This window comes from Hydra vulgaris, chromosome 07 (assembly GCF_038396675.1).
Source record: "Hydra vulgaris chromosome 07, alternate assembly HydraT2T_AEP".
Taxonomy (NCBI): domain Eukaryota; kingdom Metazoa; phylum Cnidaria; class Hydrozoa; order Anthoathecata; family Hydridae; genus Hydra; species Hydra vulgaris.
This window is the reverse complement of record NC_088926.1, coordinates 5,210,001-5,222,886: the sequence shown is the minus strand read 5'-3', so window position 1 is coordinate 5,222,886 and position 12,886 is coordinate 5,210,001. Positions and strand designations below refer to the sequence as shown.

The window sequence follows — 12,886 nt, the reverse complement described above, 5'->3', positions numbered from 1 at the left end:
CCAGGCTAGCCTTTTTATCAATAAAATAATAATTTTAAAGATGGCAGCTGTGTGCAATAAAATACATCGTCTTTTAACAATTTGTTTAACATCTGTTATAACACAAATAATGCAACTTAAAAGCTTAATAGTGTTATATAAGCTTCACAAAATTTAAGTTAATAATTTTTTGAATATTATTCTTTTACATAAGCACTTGGCTGGGGTGAGAATAAAAGTTTGGTCTATCAAAGAATATTTTGTTGCATCTAACTGTAAATGAACAAAAAAATATTAAAAATATTAAAAATATTAATAACACACTGGAAACCACCCTATTTTGACCCTTAAACATCAGACAGGTCCCTAAAAGTATGTCATGTTGGGTCTCAAATGAAGCGAAGTTTTATAAAAATTTCAAAAATAATAATCATGTTTTATAAAAACATCCCTAAAAAAAAATTGACTCAAAAACACCGTGAAAAAAATTGATTTTTTTAATAATGTTAAAAAATGGCAGTTTTTACGCATGTAAACTAATTATCTAAATACAAAATAATTATTATTTATGATTTATGATTTTTATAAAATTTTGCTTCATTTGAGACCCAACATGATATACTTTTGAAGAAATTTTTTTTCTATAATATTAGGGACCTGTCTGATGTTTAAGGGTCAAAATGGGGCACATCCAGTAAAGCATTTTGATTTTTTACAAATGCTTCTGGTTTCATACATGGATTGGCAAATAAGTATGGTTTGTTGTGATGAAATTCACACTTTGGTTTATTTTCACCCCAGCCTAATAAACACTCAAGATCATTTCAAAAGATAAAACAAACAAGAGAGAAGCGCCTAAAAAGAAAAATTGTACCTGCTGGTTCAAAACTGGACAAACTGTTTTATGGCAGCAAAATATAATAACTGGTGTAGCTCCCATCGATGTGTGGGAAAAATTTTTTAGGCTTTCACATTTTCTTTTCCTGTATTTGGTTTCAGAGTTAAGCCCTTATTTATCTCCTGATCCTTTTTTGCCTAACTCTAGAGCTTTATCAGCAGATAAAAAGGTAGCAATTACTTTGTACTACTTAAAAGATACTGGATCTTTGGGTATGACTGCAAACACTTTTGGAATTGCAGTATGCACTGCTTCTGCCATTATAGTTTCAGTTTGTAAGGCAATGTCAAAGTCTTGCACCAAAATATCTATTTCTTCCAAGATATAAAGCTGAAATGCAAAACAAAGTTTCAGAGTTTGAAAGTAAATTTGGAATGACACAAGCCTTTGGATGCATCGATGGCACCCATATTCCTATTTGTCGTCCACTAATTAACTCACAAGATTTCTTTTGCTATAAGGAACATAAATGTTCTCTAAATGTTCAAGTTGTGTGTGACTACGAAGGCTATTTTATGGATGTTGAGTGCATGTGGTCAGGTAGTGTACACGATGCTAAAGTGTTTGCAAGTTCAACAATAAATATAAAGTTAAGAAATGCTGTTCGTCCTCAAACATTTCAAAAGCTAACAAAAAAAGCAGAGATGGTACCTAATTATCTTATTGGTGATTGAGCCTATCCATTACCACCATTCTGTATGAAAGAATACGAACATTGTTCAAATAATGCAGAGGTAATTTTTATATATATATATATATATGCCATTTATTTCTTTTCTAAATTGAATATTGTCTTGAGCTTGTTTAAAAAGTCTTTGGTCACGCTGGGCGGCACTTAAATTTTGTTCCAAGTGGTTTCTTTTGTTGTCAATGAGTTTTGATGTACAATTTTTTCTTTTTTTAAGGGTAATAGTCTTAATAATTTGCTGCATCATTGTTGTTGACTGGCTCTACTTCTTTTTTAAGTCTTGATCATTTAATAAATGAGTCTCCTTGGTTTCAATAAAATTTTACACCATATCTAAGTGGTTCAATATTGGCTGGACCACCCCACAGGGAAATGAGCTGATCATAAAACTCAAACACCATTATACCACTTCCACTTCGACTGCCATTTACAACTGCTTTCGAAAATTTTTGTTGAATTTCTTTTAATTTTTCTTGAACTCGTTTAACCCCTTGTTTTATTGCTTCTTTTGAGTCCTTTTTATTTGTATTATCAACAGCAACAGGCCCAAAATACAATTCTTTATCTTTATTATAGATTTGTCATAGAAAAGCGAACTTCTCTATATAAACCAACTTTATTGGCATCAAAGTCAAGGTTTTTATAAAGAATTCTTGCTTTATAGCTGATTTTACAATTTATAAAGTTTTCTACCATACTATGATCCCATTTAAACTTTTTTCTTTTTGTTTTATCAATATAATCGGTCATTTTGATTGAGAGTTACCAGCATTATAATTATAGCTGCAAATAATAAAATTGAAATAGGGATATTTGCAAATTATAAAGCCAAAACAATTAAAATTTTAAGTACGTTGAAGTTGGCACTTGTAACAATAATGCACAGAAGCTTTTAAATTAAAAAATATCAAAAAAAAAAAGCAATCGTACTAATTTAAAAAAGAAAATTATATGAAAATATCCAGCCCGTTTGCCAAGATCTCGGCAAAAAACAGTAAGATCTCGCCATTCGGGCTAGCTTGTTTGTTCATATAAGCGCAAATAAAAATTAAGTTAAAATAATGATGACATCGAGATCTCAATACAGGGGCTAGCTCGGCAAACGAACCAGCTTGCTTTCCATATAAACTGCCCCTAAATTTAAAAAAAAATTATATCAACTTTTGAAATAAACAATTTAATTATTGTTCCTTTTGTTTAAGTTACTGCGAAGAATTGTTAAGAATATTATTTTTAACTTTTTAATGTGCGCATTTATTGAACAATCGTTAGATGTAAGTTGTTACTTTGTTTAAAAAGGGTTTCGCATAATATTATATTATAAAAACATTAGTAAAGATAAACGATTCGAAGTTATTTATTACAAATGTAATTTAAATAATCTTACCATTATAGTTTATTATTTAGTTTATTTAAAACTAATTTAATTTTTTTTATTTTAGTTTTAGTTAAGTAATTTTTATTTTATATTTTGTTATTTTTTTTACGAAGATTCATTTGCTTTTTTTACAATAAGTTCTTTTTTAAGTTTCTTCATAGCTAAGTTTAGATTTTTTTTCAGCGCATAAAATGTATACAAATTTTCAAAACAATTTAACAGGCGTGGTCAAGGCGTGGTTTCAAAATCAAATAGTATTTGCGTGGTCATATTATGACGTGGAATTGCATACCTTCCTGGCCAAGCCTACTAATGGTTTTATCACAGAGAATCAGGGGTATAGCAATTAGTATAGTCAGAAAACAAAAAAAGGAGTCAAAATCAAACTGCAAGCAGTAATTAGGCTTGTAGCAGATCAAATAGTCAACAATCTATTTAATTTGATCGACATGCTAACTGAAGTTGACACAATGATTATTTTAATATAATAATATATTATATATTTATGCATATTATTATATTAACAAAATCAATACTAATCTAAATAGTAGAAGATTTTGTATCAAAAACTTATTTTATCCTTTTAAAACTTTGAAAAACTTTTTACAAAATCTTTTTTGAAAATCATAGTTATTTTTAGTTTAAGTTTTAGATTTTTTTTAGAAATCACTCACTTGGTAGTATAGTTAAGAGCATAATAGTAATACAAAATAGCAAGACAATTTTACAAAAAAAAAAAAACATAAAAACCTTTTCATGAAGACTTGCTCTCTCAGACAACTCGATGTCAACCAATAATTTCAGGTTCTCATATAATTTTTTTGCAATGTCAAGATCAAGAGCTTCTGGAACAGATGCCATTTTACACACAAGTTCTTCATGAGAGAACACTACTGCTCTTTGCAATTTTCGATAATGCTCAATGCAATCAAATCCAATGGACAGCTTTTTTTTTAACAAAAATTAAAAAAATTAAAAAAAAAAACATTAAAAAGATAACAAAACAAATAATGTTAAAAAAATGTTAAATCTTTTTTAGCACAACTTTTATAACTTTGAGCTTTAATTATTTTTCAATTTAAAACATTAAAAAATTTTTAACAATGTAAGAATGTGGTTCACAAAGTAAAGATTTGATACTCCCTAAATTTGTTTCCTCCAGCTATATTTCAAAAGCTAACCTGAAAACATCAACTCCTGTCTATAGCTTGTCCAAAGTACATAATGAATTGATTACAATGTTTTATAAACTTGATGATGTCAAATGAACTTAACTAAAGCTATTTAAAAAGTGAAAAACAGTTTTTAAACCTCCAAGATATTCATCTCTTTCTTTAACATTACATTCTTATTTTGTCAAAATCTTTCTTATGTGTCTTGGATAAGTGATTTTTGAAACAGTATTTCAACTTCTTTTTATAAATTAGAATTTAATACCCTGATTCACACTGGATTTTAAATGTGTTTTATGATTTTAATGATATAAACTGTATAAAACAGCAATAAAACAACATGGTGAGGTTGCTTTATTTTAACACAAGCTTTTTATATTGACAAAACAAACTTGCAGTATTGTTTTATTGTTGTTTTATAGAGCTTTATACAAAGATGAATAAATAAAAAAATAAAAAATAAAAACATGTTTTATCGTCAGTATGAACAGGATATAAGATACACAACATTAAAACGAATGCATATTTGATTAAATAAAACGTTCATTTTAATTTTTTTTTTAATGAATATGTTTTCATTTTGATTATTTTATTTATAATTTAATTCTAAATTAAATAATTAAGATAAAAACTATAAAACAAACATTGTTATAAAATTATAAATTAATACAAAAAAAAAAAATGTTATATTCTAATCCTTAATAAAACAATTTTTAAATAAAAAAACATTTTGAATGTCTAAACAAAAAAACTAACATTTTATTAATTCTTAATTAAATAATTAAAATAAAATCAGCCAAAACCAATGTTTAATTTAAATTTCTAAAAAAATGGTAAAATGTTTGTTTTGAAAAAAAAGTCAGCTGACTATGTGTTGTTATTTTTTCTCAATTTTATTTTAAATATTTACAGTTTGTTGATTTGTCAAACCCTGTTTCGAAATGTTGTGATGAACTAAAACAGTATTAGGTCAGCAATTCTTTGCAGACCTAATTTTTCCTAATTCCAAGAGCTGATGTTCACATGATGTAAGGTCCATAACACAATATTTAAGATACTAAAGCAATTAAACATAAATTAAAACAAAAAGGTTGCTTGGTGGTACGGTGGTTTGAAAATACAAAATCATATCAGTTTATGGAGTAAAATGCTGAGGAAGAGATAGATGAACCGAAAGTGTTTAACATAAAATAACTTTAGGAACATTTGCAAACTCGTATAATATGCAATCCTCAATAACATTAAATATGAAGCTATAGAAAACTAACCTGTGCATTTGCAGAAAACACATCAGACTTAAAATAATAATAAATCAAAAATTTATATATTCTAAATAAAGATTAATATATTCACCCAATCTGCTGGACAAAAGTTAACAGCTTCTGCACAATTGTAGCCTTGGTTAAAACCAGCATGATATGCTCTAGGAAAAGTAATAATAAATTCTCCAGCATGTTGATCTGTACGAAATACAGGAACACCATAATTCATTAGTGTCATTGGTGAACAAGTGGTCACTAAGTGATGAAATAAATCAGGATTTTTCTCAAATAATTCAGGAGCAATGCTTTTGACACAGTTCTCTAGTTTTTCAGCTTCACTAGCAGGAACACCATACCACGTTTTAGGCTCCCCCCTAAAATAACAAATTAATCAGTTATATACAAAAAATAAATTCAAGTTTTATGTTTATACTTTTTACAATAAACATAAAATATATACTAAAGTTCATTCTTAATACCGAAACTTTTACGAAGGCCATAAAAATAATCATGATTTTGTAAAAATCTGCTAACAAATCGTCAGCTGAAAACCAAGTGGTTGTATGTCCACATTTTTTGCTCTTTCCGTTTATTATCAATAAAAATTTGCCATTGAGTGGAGTGGGTGTCTAATTAAATTTGGTCTCAAAAATAATAGAACTTTAGAAAAAATTTAATAATCAGTAATACTTAGTACAAAATTTAATAATCAGTAGTACTCAGTAGAGAGCAAAACAGAAATAGGACTTTCTGGTAGAAAGTCTTTACATACAAAAATTGAAAACTCAAATTTCTCAGTAACACAAAGAATGGACATACAGCCTCCTCATTCTTGGTTGACGATATCTCAAAAATAACATTGTCAATATTGTGGAATGTTATTTTTATTTTGTTATCAATGTTATTTTATCTCAAAGATAACATTGCCACACTGCTGCCATGGGGATGGAGTACTTAAACATATTTAAATAAAATTTTATAAATGAGGGAAAAATATTAATGTTTAAATTAAACTACTTGTTATTTTTTTAATACACTTAGCAAAAAATATCATTTAATATTTACCAATGACAGTAGTTTATAGAATAACTCCAATGATCTTCTGTATGCCAACAAAAGCTTGAAAAGCACATGCCAATGTACAACCAGGGTACCTGTATAAAATATTTTTTGTATACATATATTACATTTATATTCCAGAACTAAATACTACTAAGGTGTATTACTGATTTTTGTGTATATATTATTTATTTTATTGTATATATTAGTTAATTATTGTATATATTATTCTATAAATTAATAATTACTGTATATATTGTTCTATAAATTAAGTTATAAATTAAAGTTATATAATGTAAATTTTAACTTTTATTGAATAGATATTTTAAATTTGCACCTATAACAAATATTGTATTTTTATCATAAAATAGATTTTTAAATAAAATAAAAAATAAGATATAACAGGTTACCTTCATTCCTGAGATATCCTGAGTGATAAACTTTAATACAGATTTATCATTATTTGCTAAGTTGTTTAGATTCCAGGGAGAATCAATGTAAACCTAGGAAATATAACAGAGTATTATTTTTTTTAAATTTAAAAAGACTATAAAAAAAATAAAAAATAAACAAACTTGATCTTCAGGATTATCTGTATTATTAGCCAAAGGAAATCCAGATCCGAGATCTTTTGTATGCAGATCGGCTCCATATTCCACACAAAGATTTTCATCAATGGAGTGCACAAGTCTCCAAAATTCTTTTTCAACAACATGTAATGGAACTTCCTACAAAAAACCATGCTTTTTACAAATATTCGAAAGTTTAAGATGTTTAGTTAACTAAAAAAACAAAAAAAGCATTAAAAAAATAGTGAAATAAAAAGTTACATGGGGTGACATTGAGAAATAGTCTTCTTTAAATTTATCAGCCATTTCACCAAAACTCTGCAATGAGTAAACCTTTTTGGCCTGTTCGAAACCAAAGGCTTCTGTAGGTTTACTACACTCCTATGAAAAAAGAAACAATTTTGCTATTTTGGCTTTTGTATATTTTGATTGGCAAAGTTTGTACTTTAGAGCTTTGGGATTGAGAGAGTAACAAATTTGGTAACAATAATTAAAAATCTTTATTCAATATCTTAAATATATTTCTTTTAAAATATACTTAGATATACTTTCTATTGAATATACGTAAATATATTTCTTATTCCATATACTTTAATATTTATACTTAATTTTGTAAATAAAAAAAACAAAACAAGAAATGTGAAAAATGTTTTTTTTTTGTCAGTTATTAGACAAGGTAGAAGTACAAGTAAGAAGACAAGGATTGTAAACAAGCTAAGTCTAAAATTCAGTGCAATAAATAGTACACAACAAAAGAAATTTACATAAAATGTCGCTTGGTTTCAAAAAACTACTTGGATCTTGCTGCTCTCAAAAAATAATAATTTGGCTCACCATTCTTAGTGATGTGCCTCAGGGTTTATCTATTAGGACCAGATCTTTACCTTATTTTCCTCAATAACATGCCTAGTCTAATGATACACCATTGCAAACATTATGTTGATGAAGCTAAACTTATTTTAACTATCAAAAAGCTTACCACTTATGATTACAAACTGACATGAACAGAGTACTCAACAAGGCTAGTTATAGTTGCCAACACATGATCTATAAGCTTTAAAAAAAGACAAATGCAAATATGTTTTTTTATACATATCATAGAACCACAACAGTGTCAACACCACAACTTGTCAGTATAAACACACTAAAAACTAAACAGTGCTAACACCTTCAAAAATAAACTTGAAAAATTCTTTTCTTTAATAGCAAGAAACTCTATTTTATTAAACACATGATTTAATACCATTTCAACTTTTAACATCAATATTAATTTTTTATGATATTAACATTAGTTTGTGATATAGTGGCTCTAAAAGATTCAAAAAAGATATATGCACAAAAAAATGATACAGTATAATATTAGAACAGAATAAATAATAAATATATAAGTTTTCCAGATCTACTGTGTTTTGCCAGAATAATGGATAAGTAGGCTTGTTCAGCTATCAACAAATTATTATACTACTTAAAGTTTTGATACTTAAGGGTTTTCTGGTGGAACAGTTATCCATTAACTGTTAAATGATTTTAACTTTTTCTTACCAAAAGCTGTGTTTTTTGTAACAAAAAACACAGCTTCTTTGTCAATGAAGCCGTTTTTAGCTTCATTGTATTAAGTATCACTCCTAAACCTAAATTAAATTTAAGTACATGACGTTATTGATTTTGTTTGTTACATAACCAATTTTTTACATAAACAAAAAAAGTTAATGTCGTCATGTACTGAAACTCTTAGAAATAAAACGGGCTTGAATAAATTATCAAGTCTGTAGATTGCAGCATATATTATGCTGACTTTTTAGCCTACAACAAAACGGACAAGGCGATCTTCAACTCAAATAAAAAAATTAGTTTTACTTGGTATGCATTCATTCTTTTGTTTTAATCAAAAAAATTTAGCCCAAACATTTTTTTTTATCATTCTCTTAAATATGAACACAACATGTCTCGGAGTTTTGGGTTCCCTTTAACTTTTTTTTGTTGTTGTAATTTAGCTCCCCCCAAGGCAAAGAAGGCCACTACAGATGAGGAGGCTACTTGTGGTTATAAGCCTCTTTCAACTCTATAACTCCAAAACATGAACCTTGACAAACAAGGCTGCTGTGCAGAGAAACAAATTGAGCGCAGTACTACCAGGGATGTGGTGAGAATCAAACTTGGAACCTCTCACTTATGAAGCGAGCACTCTAACACTACACCACTACAGCATAAATTATTTCAAAACTTTTTTATAAAAAAAACCAACAGTATTTGCCTCTGGTTGGATTCTGTAGGCTAGCAGTGGAGACATTTTTTCATAGATATCTATTTCATCGCATAACAATTTGCCTAAGTTTATTGCAAAAAAAAAAAAAATCAACAATCAGAAAGATCTTCAACATAAAAACATAAATTTTAAAAACCTTTACAGTGATTCTACTACCCTGCACAGCCATCAAAAAAAAAGAAAAAAAAAAAAGAAATTGTGAAACTTTGATTCAAGGAATATTGAAAAGATTCTATTTTCAATAACTTTTAAATAGTTTTTACAAACTTCTTAAATCAAACTCGGATCTTCTCGCTTGTGAGGTGAGTGCTCTACCACTACACCATTACTGCATTTCGCATTACCGCATTAAATAGCATAAGCACAATGGTACGCCTTGTTTCTTAAATTTAAAAAAAATATATATATAAAAAGAGAGCAAGTAATAAATTATTTTTGAATGGTTTTCTAAGATTTAATAGAACAAATAAGAAATCTGAACAAGCTTACTTTGACAGAGAGCACTAAAAGTTGATTGAAAACAAATTTTTGCTTGTACTCATAAATTATTAATTTGAGTAAATTTTTTTTTTAATATTTTTTTTTTTAATATTTTTTTACAATGATTCGATTTTTAATAAAAATTAAATCATTGTAATGCAAAGAATCTAATGGGAAAAAAAGTTAAGTTCATCATCTATTACCTTTCCAACACATGTAGACTTTAGGTAATGAAAAACAGAAAACTTATTGGTTATTTACCATAAAACAATAAGTTTTTTTAAAATTATGACGTCTTTTATGTTGTTATTAACATGTCTAACAGTATATTTGTATCAGGATTTCTTAGAAAGGCTGATAGCCACTTTCTAAATTCCTCTGGATCTTGTTAATCTATAAAAAGAATATTGATTTTTGTTTTATAAATAGCCAATAATAATAACTCTTATATTAAGTTGTGAGTTAAGCCTCCAGTTTTTCTTCTGGGTAAATAAACTATAGTTTTAATAAAAATCAACTTGTTGCTATGTGTAACAGCCTTGCTTGTCAAGGCTCACTTTTTAAAGTTAAAGGGTTGATAGTTTTAACTAAAGTTAAAAAAAAAAAGTTTGCTGTAGATCTGCAGCCTTTGGAAACTGAATACTATAATAAAAGAAAAAGAACAATACATCAAAAATTTTCAAAAAACATCTGGAAATATTTTTTGCTCATTAGGTTAAGTTCAAACAACTTCTTAGAAATGATTAAACTATAAATTTTGTTCAATCATTCCTAATATAAGTTATAACTATAAAAATTCTTTTTAAAAACTTATTTACAAAATGTGTTTAAAAAGGATTATGTCTAAGTTATTAATTGTAAACCTTTCAGATACCTTGGCCACGCATTTTGGGCACCTCCAATCACCAGGGGGTACACTTTGAAGAGGAGGGATCAAACAAAATGAGTGATATGAAGAATCACATGAATCACACAAAAGCATACAATGTTCTTCATCTCCAAATTCACATACATTGCATCTGTAGTCTTGAACACCCTGCTGAAATAAAAAAGATGATTCTAAAAGTTATTTTTACTTTAATAAATTTACACTTATTCAATTTAAACTACTTTTATAAGCTATATAAAAAAAGTTTTTTAACTTTACATGATAAAAGTTTATATAATATAAGTTTACCCATGATGCAACAACACTAAAAATGTTTTTATCATTGCCAAAGCTATGATTTTGGCCTTGAATTGCAGAGAGTTCACTATCATCAACAAAATGATCTTCATACTTTTTGTTACGACGTTTAGTCCGTCCTAGTGTAATTAGGTTTAGCATTTTACACTTATAATTAAGAAATCGTATTTAATGAAAGCAAAATAAATTTATTTTACACTAACCTGCAGGCTTTGTACCAGCAATTTTGGGACCTGGAGCCAAAAATTGTAGTTTTTTCAACTCTGTGTTTGTCTCAAAATTTACCTTAAGAAACAAATTTATTAAATGACTTGAAATATAATTTTATCATACATAGTATAGTATATGTATCTATAAAAAAAAATTAAAAATTAGGTGCCTGATTGGTTTGCTTCAAAAGACAAACTTTTCTATTGGCGTAGTATCCACAAATTTTCAGAGAGGTGGTCAAAATATGAAGAAAGCAACGGCCAATACTTTGAATAAATTTTTTTTACTTTCCCATTCAAAAAAGTGTTTTATTTTTACACAAAGAACTGCTCAATTCATACCAATACACTTGGTAGACACAAGACAAAAAATGTGTGTGCTTGTTAGTGTCTATATATCTATGAATATATATCTATATACACAAACATCATTGCAAACTGAACCTTGTATAAAATGTCATAAACATCGCACTGAAACAACATTATTAACACTAACTACAATAACATGGAAATGAGGTCAACAAAAAATTGACCTCAGACAATCAAGGTCTGTATTTGTTGAATTTAGATATGCTATTATTTTATATTGTGGCTGTTTTCTTTTTGTTTTGTTTTTTATTAATTTATTTTATTTAGCTGATACTCCATTGATTAGTGATATCCTGATTTTGCTTTAACAATTAAAGCTTCAGTACATACATAAACTGACTTAAGGAAAACATACGATGGAGTTGCTGCTAAACCAACTGAGGGTTTTTGTTGGGGCAGAAATAATTTTCTTTCTTTGTTTTCTGAAAAAACCATCTATACACTATAGTAGATAGCATATATATATATATATATATATATATATATATATATATATATATATATATATATATATATATATATATATATATATATATACACATATACGAGGCCTTTTTATAAGGTGTCGGGAAAAGATTATTTTAGGTACACAAAAAGCAACTTTATGTTACAAACTTTTTTGTTTGATAATATTTAAACAACTCTATAGATATTTTTAAAATGCATTATGATGAGGTAGTTAATTTTTTTTTAACACTATTTTAATGAAGTAGTAACATATTACCATCTACACATGATTTAATACCATTCAACTTTTAACTTCATCAAGTTAAAACATGACATCACCTAACATCAGTTTTTTAGAACTCGCTTCCTTCATCTTTCCTAATTCATATAATTTGCAATCTTTTAAATCGTATGTCAAACGTTATCTTGCTCTACTATCTTAATCTTTTCTCTTCCAGTAACTTCTAACTTTAATTAGTGGTTGCTTGCAACCTTATTGGAAACAAATCTGTTTAAAAAAAACAAAAACTTCTATTCTTGTTACTTGTCATTGAATTAAGTCTCATCCTTTTTTCTGTGACAATTCCTAAGTGCTCCAAAAACTCTCTCCTAGTTTTTTTCGTTGAACATCATTTCTCTGGAATTCGCTTCCTTCATTTTGCTTTCCTGATTTATTTAATTTGCAATCTTTTAAGTCCTCTGCCAATCATTATCTTGCTCTATAAACTTCATCTTTTCTCTTCCAGTAACTCACAACTCTTATAGTGGTTGCTTGCAGCCTTGTTGGAAGCAAAGATGGTGAAAAAAAAAACTTGTTTTCAATTAAAAATATATTTTTTTAATCTTTGGGAATTTTAACCCAATTGGGAATTCCCCAATATACACGGTGCCATCATGCAGGCTATGACCCTGATAAACATACAT

General features: G+C 27.6%; 1 protein-coding gene across 2 annotated transcripts in view; it reads right to left on the bottom strand.

The window, feature by feature from the left end:
* LOC100214586 (lysine-specific demethylase 5A) overlaps positions 1 to 12,886 on the bottom strand; it is a 40,674-nt gene that overhangs the window by 17,921 nt on the left and 9,867 nt on the right. The window contains exons 7-15 of one of the 2 annotated variants that reach the window (XM_065800862.1): positions 11,141 to 11,222; positions 10,929 to 11,056; positions 10,626 to 10,790; positions 7,267 to 7,386; positions 7,012 to 7,164; positions 6,847 to 6,939; positions 6,443 to 6,531; positions 5,469 to 5,751; positions 3,694 to 3,888 (exon numbers count right to left, since the gene is read on the bottom strand). In XM_065800862.1, the coding sequence (XP_065656934.1) occupies positions 3,694 to 3,888; positions 5,469 to 5,751; positions 6,443 to 6,531; positions 6,847 to 6,939; positions 7,012 to 7,164; positions 7,267 to 7,386; positions 10,626 to 10,790; positions 10,929 to 11,056; positions 11,141 to 11,222 (1,308 nt within the window). The remainder of the gene's footprint in view (positions 1 to 3,693; positions 3,889 to 5,468; positions 5,752 to 6,442; positions 6,532 to 6,846; positions 6,940 to 7,011; positions 7,165 to 7,266; positions 7,387 to 10,625; positions 10,791 to 10,928; positions 11,057 to 11,140; positions 11,223 to 12,886) is intronic. The other variant, XM_065800863.1, reaches the window with a different exon arrangement.